This window comes from Pleurodeles waltl, chromosome 6 (assembly GCF_031143425.1).
Source record: "Pleurodeles waltl isolate 20211129_DDA chromosome 6, aPleWal1.hap1.20221129, whole genome shotgun sequence".
Lineage (NCBI taxonomy): Eukaryota > Metazoa > Chordata > Amphibia > Caudata > Salamandridae > Pleurodeles > Pleurodeles waltl.
Window position 1 is genome coordinate 1,051,420,520 of NC_090445.1, and position 15,161 is coordinate 1,051,435,680.

The window sequence follows — 15,161 nt, forward strand, 5'->3', positions numbered from 1 at the left end:
GATATCACCACACTTGTCACTACAGTTGTCAGCATATGTTATCCGTATAGTGGAACACATGGAAGATGTACGTGTACATGTCCTTTATACGTCCATTGTCACAGGGATTAGGTGCCATCATCTGGTTAGGAATGGGGTGTGTGGTAATGTGTCTTCCCACAACATGACAGCCAACTCGCATGAATGAAACTACGTTAATGTTGTATGGGATGCTTGGTGCCCTACATTGTGAGAGGTTCCAAGATTGTTGTTTGTGTCCGCGCACAGATATAGCTACAATGGAGTGATGAGGAATGCACCAGTTCACCGTCCACTCATAGATCTTCATACCATGGAAGAGCGTCAAATCATCCTGATCTATCGACTTAACCGTTTGTGCATCAGGGAACTGGTTGCTCAGTTGAAGCCAGACCTCCTGCCGGGTTTAAGAAATCCCCATGCCATTCCTCCAACAGTCCAGGTGTTGTCAGTCTTGCATTTTCTGGCGAGTGGCTCTTTTCAGGTTTTTGCAAGGTTTTCACAGCCCCAGTTTAGTAAGGTATAGCAGGATGTGCTGGATGCCCTACTCAACCAGGTGCACAGATCCATTAGGTTCCCACAACATCCGGAATTGCCCACTGACCAATGAACATGTCTACAGAAACCGGAAGAGTACATATTCGCTCAATGTACAAGTGGTGTGTCTTGCAGGCGAATACATAACAAATGTAAACGCAAAATTCCCAGGATCAATACATGATTCCTACATCCTGAGGAACAGCAGAGTCCCTGCACAGCTACAGGGAGAAAGGGCCTGGCTCAAAGGTCTGTGTACTGCTCTCCATGTCAGACGTTTGTACCCCTCGAAACAGTCAGCACTCTGCCTAGCATTGTTACCTATAGTCATGTTCCCTTTTCCACACAGGTGACTTCGGATACACTAACCTGCCCTGGCTCCTGACACTTGGGAGACATCCAACTACATGAGGGGAGAAAAGGTACAATGAGGCACATGGCCGGACGAGGTGAGTGATTAAGCGGACTTTTGGTCTCTTGAAAGCTAGATTTTGTTGCATCCATGTGTCCGGTGAAGCCCTACAGTACCGACCAGGGAAAGTCTGCAAGATCATTGTTGCATGCTGCATGCACCATAATCTGGCCCTCAGAAGGCACATCCCTCTGTTGGAAGAGGGGGGACATTGATGCTGGAGCAGTGTTTGGGGCTGGTGACTCTGATGCTTAGGGGGAGGCAGACGAGGATGAGGCACATGACAACAGGACTGACGTGATTCATCACCACTTTAAATGATGTACAGGTATGTGCGAATTGTGTGTCATCTGCACATGGAAGATGTATTGCTGAAGCCAGTCTGTAGCCAGTATTTGCATGCATCAAGGTGTGTGTGGGGACTACAGTATTCCATCTTGCTTTCTGACCCTGAAAGGTAGGTGACCTACATGAGGGGTAGTGGAAATGCACTGCTGCTAAGGACATGTGTTGAATACTGGTGCCATTGCGGTACAGCCTTATAGATGTACCAAAGGTTTAGGGTCCTCAGTCTGCCTGTTTGGGGAAATGTTAGGGGGACTTATCAGTCTTGTCCTGCTGTGTAGGCATGTTGTGCTGCAATGTCAGCTGCTGTGTGGCAAGTACCTGTCCCTGACTATTCAGGTAGGTGAACAATAGAGGATGTTACCTATGTTACATCTTTGCTGTCCCACACGTGTGTGAGTGCCTATGAAGGCCCTAACATGTATGGTATCAAAGCTGCTGGGCCAGTCATCCTGTGTATGTGTTCAAATGCTGTGGATGTATGACTAGGTTCACATGCCTTACAACAGTGTGCCTGATTCCATTTCATTTTCCCTCTTCAGGTCACATCTCTGTCTGCAAGCTGATTACTGTATTGTCTGTTGCCATCGTTGACATTGGATATAATTACAATTTGGATGTACTTATACACCTGCTGGAGTATCCCACTACATCTGTCACTTCAACATTATTGTGGTGCCAACATGTGTATATATTTGCTGCTTGGAAACAGTATTGCCACTACATACACTGAAGAGATGTGCACCATGACTTGTGATAAATTGTGTTTATTAAGTGTGTGACATAACAGTTCAGAGGAGTTGGGTGATGGTCTGGGTGCTGATCAGATTGGGTGGTACAGCTGTTTGTCTCACAGGTCCTGTATCCATTTTCCTGGTATGATGTGAACTTGGTTTCGGACAGCCAACAGGGTGTAACAGTGGCACACAATGGTGGCAGTTCAGAAGAGGGATCACTTCCTGGTAGGGGGATTGGTCTTAGCCTCAGGTCCTGCAGGATGTCTGGATGGGTGACTTCTTTTACTGGGGGGGTCCCTTAGCTGCAGGAGTAAGGGTGCTGGTGGCCTGTGGGTCTTCCTGATGAGCCTCCATTCCAGTAGCAGGTGCTGATGTTGTTGGCAGTGTTGTTGTCTGACTACTGGATGGGGCAGCTGATGTTGGGTGGAGGATGTCCGCAGGATATTGTTCAATTCCTTAAACTCCCCTAATATGGAGACCATGTGGTATTGAGTGCCTGCCACTGCTGCATGGCCTCCAGGTGATAGTCCCCCTGCAGCCTTTGGGTGTCTTGCAAGGTAGTGATTATCAGGCCCATCTTGTTGTGGGTTTGCTGGTAGGCTCCCAGGACTCTGGTGACGGCCTCCTTGCCAGACTTGTCCTCTACCTGCCTCGTCCCTTGGCCCACGATTGCCCTCCAATGGCCCTTGCCACCTCTGCCAGTGCCCCTAGTGCAGTGTGCCCCCCCCACTGACACCAGGACCGTCATTGTCTTCGGTTTGCACCATCGACTCCTGCCCCTGTCCTGTGGGGATCACTGACGTTTGATGTGACCTTGGGACACTGGTATGGGGAGGTGGGTTCTGCTGTGCATTGGCTGACACAGGGGAGGTGGTTTCAGTTGTGGGCAGGGTGAGGCTGGTGGTGGTGGACTGACCACTCATGCCTGATAGGCCAGGTTTGTCGTCCATATCCAGACTTCCAGGGGAGTCCTCCCCTATTGGACCTGCTTCCAGGCCTCGGCTTTCTGTCACTGGGCTGCTCTGCTGTGTGTCAGCATTTTGGAGACCTGTGTGATGAGAGGTACTGTGTTAGATGATGGTATTGTAGCAGTGACACACATAATTGTATGTCATCATTGACTGGATTTGCAGGGCAGTAATGGCATTAACAGTTGCCAGTCCACTGCTTGTTTTACCATCAGTGGAATGTTGCAATGGTCCTACCTATGTTGGTGAATAGTTAATGTTTGTCTTGCTACTGTCATTGCCATGTACTGATGTGCATTCCTCATACTTATTGGTGATGGGGAGTGGCATGGTTTAACATGCAATTGCAGAGATGTGATGTGGATGTAGCAGTCATGCATGGGTAAGAAGTGTTACAATGTGGTAGTTGTGGTACTTGCTGCAGTATGAGGTGTCCATGCACTAGGTGGGCTTGTGAGGGAATCGTGTCAGTAGGGTGCTGTGGCATGCAAGGGTGAGTATTGGGTCCATGGTGGGCTTTTGAATGTTAGCATGGTGTGAGGGGGTGAAAGGGTGGTGAGGATACATGCTGTGCCTTGGGACATGTTGGCCAGGGAGTACAGTTGACTCACCAGTGTCCAGTCCAATAGGTATTCCCGTCAGTCCTTCTGGATGTAGAAGGGCCAGGACCTTCTCCTCCCACTATGACAATTCTGGGGGAGGTGATGGGGGCCCACCACCAGTCCTCATTACAGTGATTTGGTGCATGGAAGCCATGGCCCGTACCTTCCACCTAAGGTCGTTCCACCTCTTTCTAATGTCCTCCCTTGTGCCTGGATGGTTCTCCCCTGCATTCACCCTGATGACTATCCTCTGCGATAAGTCGTTCTTCTGGGCTATGGATGTCTGCTGGACCTGTGCTCCAAACAGTCGCTGCTCCACTCTGACAATTTTGTCAATCATTACCCTCAGCTCCTCCTCTGTGAATCGTGGGTTTTTTGGTGGTGCCATGGTGGTTGTGTTGTGGGTGGCGGTGTATGTTGTGCTGGGATCCTGGGTGTGCTGTTTGTTGATGTGTGTTTGTGTAGTGGTATCTGTGTGTGCTCTGTGGTGTTTGTGTGCAGTGGTGTGTTGTGTGATGAGTGTTTAGTGTGATGGTGCCTGCGATATCTAGGTGCAGTGCCTCCTTTCAGTGTGTTCTTGCCTCACTCTATCAGTGTTTCTTGTTGCAAAGGGTTCTGGGGTATGTGTGGGGTGGGGTGTTTTGTAGTGGTGTGGACATGTGTGTGTATGTGTCCCAGGTGTTGGGTAAAGGTATTCTCCAATGTGGTGCAGTGTTCTGGTGATGGTGCCTTTTTTTTACCGCGGCAGTTCGCACGCCAATGGATTGCCATTGTGTTGGTACCGCAGTGCTGATTTGTGAATCGTTATTTGGTGGGCAGGATGTTCTCGTCGTGGCGGGCTGGTGGTGCAGCCACCTCCTTCATGCCGTCGTTTCGGCTGACAGTGTTGGTTTTTGGATGTATTTTGGGCGGTGTTGTGTGGGTGACTCATAATGCGGCGGTTTTCGCACTGCCATCACTGGCGGTCTTTCGGTGGCTGCTTGCATGGCGGTCTTCGGTAATGACCTCCAAACTCGGAATGATGACCTCACTGTCTCATATGTGTTGAAGTGTTCTGAGAACTTACTTACAATATATATAATTAAAGTATTCACAAGACGGTATGATGTACAACACTATTGATTACAGCACCTTCGGAATATGCTCGTCATTGGCCCCTGATTGACATATGGGCTCAATAAGTAGTGCTATGACCAGCTTCAGAGTCAATAATGCTATCAGTACATACACAAGTGTTTCACCCTTTCCTCCCTCCCATCAATCATATCATCAGGTCTACAAAATTCATTCTTAGTAACTTGTTTAGGACTATGTCCTATTTAATAAATGGCTAAGTATAGCAGCATATATCACCCATTCAGGAATGACGCAGGCTGGGTTGGACAGGGCAGAAGAATTCTACCTTGTCCACACCCACCTCCCCCCAGCTAAAGTCTCTGATTTTAGATCTCCCTTTCCAAATTGCTAAGCCACTAACAAGGCAGAGTTTTTGATAGTTTGATACAGCAGGGCATCAGGCCTGGTCTCTTGTAGAATGAGGACAAATGCTCATTAGATCATGCACTAGGTCTTAAATGCTCTGCTAGCTAACCAAATTGCTTAGAAGGAGGATTCTAACTGGCACAAAAACCATGCTTTCTACACCAATGAAGCAGGTGACATAATAATGATTTACCATCTGATGATCGGTTCTTGTAGAGGTCCTCATGATGTCACACCACAGTGCCTGTCAACTGATAATGCTTAGCAAGCAGATAAGGCAAAAACACAAAGTTTGTTTAAAAACATTTAAACTACATCCTCAAAAGGAACTTTCTGCATCCCTTATGCACCCAGTGCCATGCTCTAATAACACTGCTAAACCTTCTAGAGGACATTATTATTTACCCCATAATGCTCTGCCATTTTGTAGCTCAAAGTACATGTTATGTTAGTATAATTTATAGTGTGCATGAATGATCCCTTAGAGGGTATCTCGGCACAGAGCAAAAAATTCCAGACCATGTGATAACTATAGAAAAGATCTGTCTTAAGTAATTTACAGAATTTAGAGTAGTCTGAACACAGTATAAGGGAGCAAGGTAAGAAAAGGACCTGCCTCCTGATTAAGTCTTTTTCACTTGTGGGACCACCATCAGCACTTTTTTGTTAGCTCTTAGTGATCTGACTGGACGATAGAAGGTAAGCTTAGTACATAGGTAACTGTGACCTTTCCCTATCAAGGACTTGTATGTAAGAACACATTTTTAAAATGATCCTTTTCTGGACCAGTAAGCATAGGAAGGGAGAGGACGCAGCTAAGGTAGGTACCTTGCTGATGAGAAGGGCAGCAGTATTCTGTACCACTTGCAGTTCCGATAGCAGCATCTCCTCCACAGAAGCCAGCAACGCATTTCCATAATCCAGTCTACCAATGACAAGCCCCCTGCACTGGAGCTTTCTTTCTGAGAGTGGGAGGAATGTGAAGACTCTCCTCAGCAGATGTATTGTGTGAAAGCAGTTGCCTATAATTGATGATACCTGCTCTTTCGTCAAGAGAGTATGGTCAAGGTGGACACCCAGGTTTTTAACAGCTTTTTTGGGAATTGGAGCTTCAGAGTTCGGGAGGCCTCCAGTCAGAGTCCAATCCTTTCTCAATCATGTCTTGGGTGGCCGGCAATTATTGCACAAAATTCGCCATACAATGTTCATTATGAGCATTTTAGTGCTCAGTGGGTGATACAATCTTAAATTCCATTTAGGCTTCAAGTATGAATGCCCTGTTAAATTCTGATATGTGTGGTAACAGGTTATACTGCATTTATAGGAATTATAAGTGCTATGGTAATAACCACAACATCCACATTTTTTCTGTTGTGAATTTTAGCAAGTTAAGCTAGCCAACATTTACTGGGGGAAAAATGTTCTGTTCATGTGCACACGATGTTAAAAACATTAATTCTGAATGTATTTCCCCATTTTCTGGAACAAACTCAGAATACACAGTATTTACCAAACCTGCAGGGTTGGTATTTTCTATGCCCATTGAACACTTTAGCCCTATTGGAGGCAATCATAATCAGGACCTAGACTGTTTTGAAAGTTGTCCCAATTTCAGTCAGTGAACAGCTATTTTTCAATATCTTTCAATGTGAGTTGTTTCAATAGACTTAGAAGGTATGTGTTCAGTTAATGCTCTCCATGTTAGTTTTGAGAATACATCACATCTACTCTGCTTCACTAGGCTGCAGGAAACCTTCTGCTTGGAACGTTGGTGGCCTTTAGGTAGCACGGCAGCACAGGCAAACTGAAATATGTAAATGGTGTCCACTTTCTTTGGGAAAGAAAGGTTTGACAGATTTTCTGAAGTTAACTCTGGATTTAAGTTAAGTAAGACACATCTTTAGTGCTAGCTAAACACACCATCAAAGTTTATTAGTAATGATCAGCATGTTCGCTACCAACAATGTAAATAAGAGCTCAGAGAGGAAGTGTATTCAGGCGGTACAGTGACAAATATACAGTGCAGGTCGATAAAAATCATTGGGTTATAAAGGCTTATTAAGTATAGTGATTTAAAACTGTAATGTATAATAATGTGTACTATCTGCATACTATCTTACAAGGCTGTGTCAATTTTAATTAATTTGAAAATCTTCAATGTATTTAGAATGTTTTTAAATTTAGATATTTGTAATATGGTGGCTATTGTGATAAGAACAATAATACTATTATTACTTGTACTAATAATACTCTCACTAGACTGAGTTGTTTTGTAAGTCAGTGGGAGAGTGAGTATTCCCAACTTACTTTTGCATTTGACTGAGCTCCACTCGGACAATCAGTTCTGTTTTGGCAGGCATATTTTTGAAGACATCTGCCTTCAGTCTTCGCAGCATGTGGGGCCCAAGTAGATCATGTAGTTTTTTAATTTGGTCTTCCTTAGAGATGTCTGCAAACTCTTCCAGGAACCCGTCCAGGTTGCTGAAAAGTTAAGGTTTTTTTAATAAGTCATATAATATAATCTATCCAACAAGGTAAGCAACCACACTTTAGCTACTGCATTTCATTCATGCACAAACAAAAAAGAGTCTGCCTAAGTATTAAGTGGACATATAGATTTCAGCCCATCACAGCACTATCAACCAAAATGCTCCTGGGCGGGACATACACTAGAATAGGAAGGAAAAACATTGAGTCAAGAGCAGACAACTGAGCTAGGCAAAGAAAACATCCAATCATGAGCAAAAAGGCTGCTTCTAAGCACACTCTGGATATAGGTTATGTACAGGAGCAATAGTTCTTGCCAACAAACAGCTAATGTGTTCTGTAAATGAGACCTCAAAACCAACATATCCACTTGTGTGGACCTGATTTTTTTCAGGCTTTTTTAATCAAACTGGTAATGATACCCTAACAGCATTTCTTAAGTTAATAATGCAATGAAATAAAAAGCAATAACTTACTTAAACCTCTCAGGTGTCAGGAAATTGAGAAGATGAAAAAGTTCCTCTAAGTTGTTTTGCAATGGAGTTCCAGTTAGCAGCAACTTATAGTCAATCTTGTAGCTATTTAATACCCTAAAGAACTTAGAAAAGAAAGTCATGTGGTAGTAGTACTGGTGATTTATCAGTCACTCATTATAATAGTCATTAGTTAGCAATAGTTCAACAAAACCTCTTTAGCTGCATGCAAGTTATTATATATCCTCAGATATATTTGCATTACAAGAGTATTCTTATATTGCATTGCAGAGACATGTAAGAGCATATGCGAAATCATTTCTAAGTTGGCATTATCAGGCAATCATGATAAGAGATGTTCTGGATGAAGAGCTGGTTTCTTTAACCTACGGTTTGAGCTTCATAACCTCCTTAAAGTTATTTTATAGTCAATATGGCTGGGCTGCCTCATTCCCCAGTGCTGTAAAACTGTGAGATTAAATGGCCTTGGGCCCATACCTTGTGCTGCCTTGCTCTGACATCATCATTTCTGCCAGACTCAATTTTCTTTCCTGCTTGGGAGACTTGGTTATGAGTCCCCTGAGAGCTCCTCCTGAGTAATTTTTGGATGGAACTCCTGAGTAGGGTAGTGAAATCTACTAGAGATGGCATTTCACAACATGCGCTCAGTCATTCAATAGGGGCGTACACTGTCCCCAGGCCTTAAAACCAGTAGCAGTTTAGGGAACCTGATTATGTTTATAATTTCAGGGCATTTTATTGTAAACATGTTTGGAGTCACACCAGGACATTGAGAGACTGGTTTATTCTGTATACAAAGAAATCGACCATGGCTCACGAAAGGAAAACAGTGATGCACTAATACTAAAATATATCCTGCTTTAAGAATGACCTTGAATATAAAAACTGATTCTCAATGTTATGGCAAATTCTCCTGTTAAAAGCTTAGAATAGGAGCTATTTACCACCAGGGGGAGTCCCTTCACCATGGTGAAGGAGTGTAGCCCCACTAATGAAAGGCAGAAAAAAGCAGAAAAATAAAATGATAATAAACATATTTTATTATAATTTTATTTTTCTGCTTAGCCAGACCCTGCAAGTCCACAAGTCTAGGTCTGGGTGTGGGGAAGATCCTCTGCATCAACAGGGGAAGGAGGAGCGCTAGGTGTTCTTTAAGTGCACATGTCGGTTTGGCTGGACGTCTTAGGCTGACCAAACCGACATTCACTTAGAACTCTCCACCTGAGCTGTGTTGCACAGCTAAGGGAGACCAAGGGTAGGGTCCCACTCCCTAACTGAGCGGCGTTTCTGCCGATCAGGCCTATCCCGGCGCTTCTCTCGCCTGCGTAACAGCATGAGACAAGCATCTGGATTGGGTGGGGAGGGGAGCAAGTTGAGAAGGGTGCAAGGTGGCGGGAGTAAAAGGACACGCAGGGACGGCAGCAGAATGTAAGTATGTTTTTTTTTAAATGTATTATTCACCCCTGCACCCACCCCCCACTCCTCACCCCCATTCGTGCGCTGCATGAGCAGCCCCCCCTGTTTAACACATGTGGTAAGTATCTCTCCCAAATTTGTTAACTACCCCACCCAATTCCGACAAGCTCATAATGAGGGCCTTAATGATGTCAATGGGTATCAGTGTGTAATATTACCATGCCCTGTAACCTGTTCTTTAGATCCTCTAGCTAAACCATCCTGAAGTTACGTTATTTACCTGCTTTTTTCCTTTTCTCTTTAAAGCAGCTTTAAGCAAGTTGTGCCATCACACTATAAAATGCAATAGCGACAGATTGGAATGTGTTTCCTCTGTCTCTCTTGCCTCTCTTCCATTGTATTTGTAACTGCATTGACATAATTACTGGCTTGTAGACTTTTACTTTGAGCTCACTCTTCACATTTGCAATGTAGGCTCTTCTAAGATCATATAGACCTACAATATCTATCATAAATTACATTTATCCAAAATTACAAAGTGGTAATAATCCCCATGTTTTCCCTACCAGCACAATAAATAATGTACACTTACATAAGCAACTCCTTACAATTCAGCACACAACTGGTACATTACGTAGGGCCTGGTTCAGAGTTTAGAAGATGTTTTTTTTCCAAACAGGAGACAAATATCCCTTTCACCTTCCTACAAGTAGGGGTGGGTGGAACTCATGGAGTTTCACTCCGTGGAATTCCGCAGCTACATGAAAACTTCACGAGAATCTGCGGAGCTCTGCGAATGGGCGGAATTAGGCACATTATGCTCCTTGCACGGATTTTATAGCACCAGGAGTTTGTTATGTGCTGCAAAATAAGCATGAATGGTACCACATGGCGTGCCACAGGACGTTGCTTCTCGAGTTGATTTTGCTGCCATTCGAGTAGATTTTCTACTTGAGCAGCAGATTTCCACATCAAATGGTCACGCCTGTCTGCGTTGGAGAAATCTCATTGGCTGCTCTCCTAGTGACTAAAAAGCACGTTAGCTGGCGCCAAATCTTGCTCATCCTTGCCAACTTACGATTGGTGAGCGGCGCATGAGAAAAAGCTCGGCCACGTTGGTAGTTGGCAGAATTAGCTGGAACTCCATGTTACCAGCATAATGTGTAGTGACTGGAATTTCACCAACTCCGATGGTGGAGCCGAATTTATCACCCACCCCTACTTACAAGTTCAGTAAGATGCCCAATTATATCAGAGGTTTGGGTTGGTCATGTAAAAAAAACTCAAGATGGGACCTTAGTAGTTTAAACAAAATGTGCTCCATAAAATAAAATAAAATATGGCAGATCAGGCATCTCTCACTGTCTAGTGACATTAACCATGTTAGTTGCCCTGTCATTAGTAAATAGGGAAGCTTTGCTTTCAAATCAATAGTTAAAAGTTTGCACAAAATTGTGGGCCCTTCAATTAATTTAAGGCCAGGGGATAAATAGCCCTTCTGGCACCCCCTCTGGATATGCCTGCCCTTGTCAACTGGATTAACTCAGTTGACACTTGTACGATTGTGTTTGATATTGGCAGTACTGGAACTGAAGCTGACACACGTACCATGCTTCTGTAACAATTTTTTCAGAAAAACATACATTGCATGTAGCATCAATCTTGCATTGTTCATGAAACTAGACCACAAGGTAAATATTCTTATTAATTACACATTGGTCAGTTAGCAAACCCCGTCATCTGGAACATACCATGCACCTTAGCTATTGTACAAATAGTAACTATTGTGAATGTCATTCCGGAAAATGTGTGTCTATTGTTGATCTGCAATGGCCAAATCTACGCTAGTGGTGTTTTTTTCAGATAAACACATTGTAAATCAATGCCATTTGTAGTCATTCTATGAAAATATATCTCTAATGGGTATCCTAAAAGTGTGGCATGAACCTAACCCTACTTAACTAACATTGGACACCACTGTTTTAAAACACCATCAAAATAATAAAGTGGCCATTAAAGTTACCTACTTTCGATTGGTTGTTTTTCAGTCTGTGAGCCTCATCCACAACCAGGCAAGCCCATTCAATAGATCCCAATATGGCATGGTCGATGGTGATTAATTCATAGGATGTTAGAAGAACATGGAATTTTATCTGGGCTTCTTTCTAATAATAATTGCAAAGACAAACACAACATGAGTGATTAGAGGGACAGTAGGAGTCTGTATTCCACTACAAATTATTTGAATGTGTCACAAAAAGATAATCACTAGGTGCAGCTCATCATGCCAAACACAAAATTCTAACTAATTTGTAAAAACTGTCAAAATTAACAACCTGCTGAAATGTTGGAAAATATAAATAGAGATATATTTTTTTTAAGTACAGCTAGGTCAGACTGATAGGCAGAAATGATGGAAGCCAGAAAGAAGTTGATGCTGGAGTGGAAGGTTTTCAGAAAGAAGTGCACAGATCTTAAGGATGACAGATATCTGAAAGCTACACTCAGAAAGAGGCGCAAGACAAAGAGAGGTAGCGATCTACAAAATAGAGAGTGAGAGAAAGAGACAGAGGAAGGGATGACAGACACATTGATAAATAGCAATAAATTCTCAAAGCTAATTAGTAAAAAGGCATAAGTTAGAAAGACACACTGATAAAACATAGTGAGCTCAACATTCGTCAATGTATAGAAAACTGGTGGCCTCATTATGAGTTTGGCGGTCTCTACATGGCACCACCACACTCAGGGGGAGTGCGCCACTTCAATGGCGGTGGCGTGTCCCCCCCTGCCCTTTTACAATGTTCCCCTTGGTCTGACTGGGCTGACTGTCTGAAACATTGTAATAGAGAGTTCCTGCCAGTCAGACTGGTGGGAACGGTGCTACAAGATAGACCTCAGCTCCCTTAAAGGAGCTGATTGCTATGTTGTAGCACAGAGGGGGCTGACCAGCACCCTCGGAATGTGCACCTGTGGCCCCGGCACATGTTCTCCGGCAGACTTTTCATGGTGGGGAAACCGCTATGAAAAGGCTGGCAGAAAGCAAGGTTGTAATCAGCCAGGCGCCACTGAGTTCAGAGCCGCCATGGCTGACTACAACCAAGACCGCCGTGACCCCATCAGGATCATTGATCCTAGTGAGGACGATGGTCTTTAGGCAGGCCCACCTGCCAAACTTGTAATGTGGCGGTCGGACTGCCACAGCCGCGATGGTTCAACTGCCACCATGAGTCTGGCCCTAGATCTGAAAGGCAATTGTAGGTGTAAGAAACTCAGATAAATTGAGAGATAGGCATGGAGAAGAAATTCTGAGAGGGTCAGAGTTAAAGAAAGAGAATTAGAGCAGAAGGAACCTTAGAGATTGAAAAAGAGAGGTTTGTGTAGAGGATAGAGACAGGTAGGTCTAAAACAGAGAGAACGAGAAGGGTAGGATCAGGTGTGTTCATATGGAGGAGAGAATACAAGAGAGAGTAGGAGGTGGTAAGAGGGCAAGAGTGTAGGACAGAGAGAGAGAAAGCAAGAAAACGAGAGGTAGAGAGAGAGAAGCAAGGTGGAAGAGATACATATGTGAACACTTTCTAGACTTCCAAAAGGTCTTTAAATCACTATAAAAGCAAGACTTTTGCTAAACCTACTTAAAAGTAGCTTGGAGTAAAAATATGCAAGGAAGTCAAATCAATGCACACTTAGACAGACTAAAGCTGTGGATATAAATAAAAAAGCCAAACTACTTCAAACACAATCAAGATGTAAGACAGGACTGCTGCCTTTGCCTTTGTAGTCAACAGATACTAGCATCTGAGCAGAGCACAACTTCTGTCGATGTGACCCCATTGTGCTGTGTGCTGTCAGGAATATGGATTTTACACTACTATTGGTTTTGAACAAGCTCGAGTTTGCAGAGCTTATTTGTGTATATTTTGTCTTGTGTTACTTTGGTGAGGTGGTTGTGAAGAATAATGTAGACCTGGAACCTGTAGAGGTCCATTTTGTGTTTTGATTGCTTCTTTTTGGGAACTCCGTGAATATACTTCACTATGGGGCTGATTCTGACCCCGGCGGTTCCTTACCGCCGGGGCCAGGGTCGGCGGGAGCACCGCCAACAGGCTGGCGGTGCCCCGCAGGGCATTCTGACCGCGGCGGTTTTGCCGCGGTCAGAAGTGGAAAACTGGCGGTCTCCCGCCGGTTTTCCGCTGCCCATTAGAATCCTCCATGGCGGCGCAGCTCGCTGCGCCGCCATGGGGATTCTGACAACCCATGCCGCCATCCTGTTCCCGGCGGTTCTCCCGCCAGGAACAGGATGGCGGTATGGGTTGTCGTGGGGCCCCTGGGGGCCCCTGCAGTGCCCATGCCAATGGCATGGGCACTGCAGGGGCCCCCGTAAGAGTGCCCCACAAAGAATTTCACTGTCTGCATTGCAGACAGTGAAATTCGCGACGGGTGCCACTGCACCCGTCGCACTTTCCCACTCCGCCGGCTCAATTCTGAGCCGGCGTCCTCGTGGGAAGGGGGTTTTACACTGGGCTGGCGGGCGGCCTTTTGGCGATCGGCCGCCAGCCCAGTGTAAAACTAAGAATAGCCGCAGCGGTCTTCCGACCGCGGTGCGGTATTCTGGAGGGAGGAAGTCTGGTGGGCGGCCTCCGCCGCCCGCCAGACTTAGAATGAGGGCCTATGTGTTGACTAGATTGGTGTGAGTTGTGTTCGCAGAGTCTGTGCCTCTGGTGCTTGGGTTTATGTCTTGCTGTTGTAGGAAAAGTGCTGGAAGTCGTAACAGCTTGCATTTGTATTTTTCTAGGTCCACAATTGTCCACTGTCCTTTAAATCAGACTATGTATGAAGTAAATCTGGTACAGTGATGGTGTAATATATATTGCACTGGTGGGATTGATTGAGTGGTAGTCTACATCCTTCAGCGCTCTCCTTTGCTAAGAGAGAGAGAGAGCATACATCCAAGTGCTAGAAGACGAGGTTGTGTGACAATCTGGATTATATTTCTTCTTTAAGTATGGGTTCTAGATCTGGACTGTGTTTAATACATTTCCATCTGGCTTGCCCTTGGCACTGTTGTTCCCATGTGTATGCACGTAGTGATGGTTGACTGACACTGAGATATCTCAGTACTGCATTCTGTTTTCTGGTGGAAAGTGAAATTATGCTATTTATTCTGTTCTGCTGCGGTTGGTGCTTTATGTTTTGGGCATAGGTCCTCAACTGGCCCCTTTTTTTCTGATAATGTTATGGAAGATGAGTTCTCTTCTTTTCTAGATTTATGCATAAATGTTTGTGTGGCCATTTATTGCCCGAAAGTGTGGTGCCGGTTTGTCTACTGTGTTCATTTGTGCTGCATTTGGGGCTGCTGAAAAGTACCATCAGTAAGGCTCAATGAGAGTATATTGTTCTTGTGAGACACTGGGTTTTTATGCATAAATTCTGGTCTGTGTAATATGTCTTCAAAATATGCTGTAGGTGTTGAGGGATTCTGTTTGGGTTTAGTTGTGGTTGCAGAGCAGCGCTAAAACATGTGGTGTTGTGCTGGTTGTATGAGAGCGTGGTGTTGTTGCATCCAATGCAATTTATTGTATTACCGCTGCTGGATCGATAATGATGATTCATCTGTGAGAGGGTCTAGCCTGCATAACCCTGAACCACTGGCAAATAGAGAC

General features: G+C 44.5%; 1 protein-coding gene across 4 annotated transcripts in view; it reads right to left on the reverse strand.

The window, feature by feature from the left end:
• CHD5 (chromodomain helicase DNA binding protein 5) overlaps positions 1 to 15,161 on the reverse strand; it is a 981,350-nt gene that overhangs the window by 494,544 nt on the left and 471,645 nt on the right. For all 4 annotated transcript variants that reach the window (XM_069239999.1, XM_069239998.1, XM_069239997.1 and 1 more), the window contains exons 16-18: positions 11,526 to 11,663; positions 8,065 to 8,186; positions 7,409 to 7,582 (exon numbers count right to left, since the gene is read on the reverse strand). In XM_069239999.1, the coding sequence (XP_069096100.1) occupies positions 7,409 to 7,582; positions 8,065 to 8,186; positions 11,526 to 11,663 (434 nt within the window). The remainder of the gene's footprint in view (positions 1 to 7,408; positions 7,583 to 8,064; positions 8,187 to 11,525; positions 11,664 to 15,161) is intronic.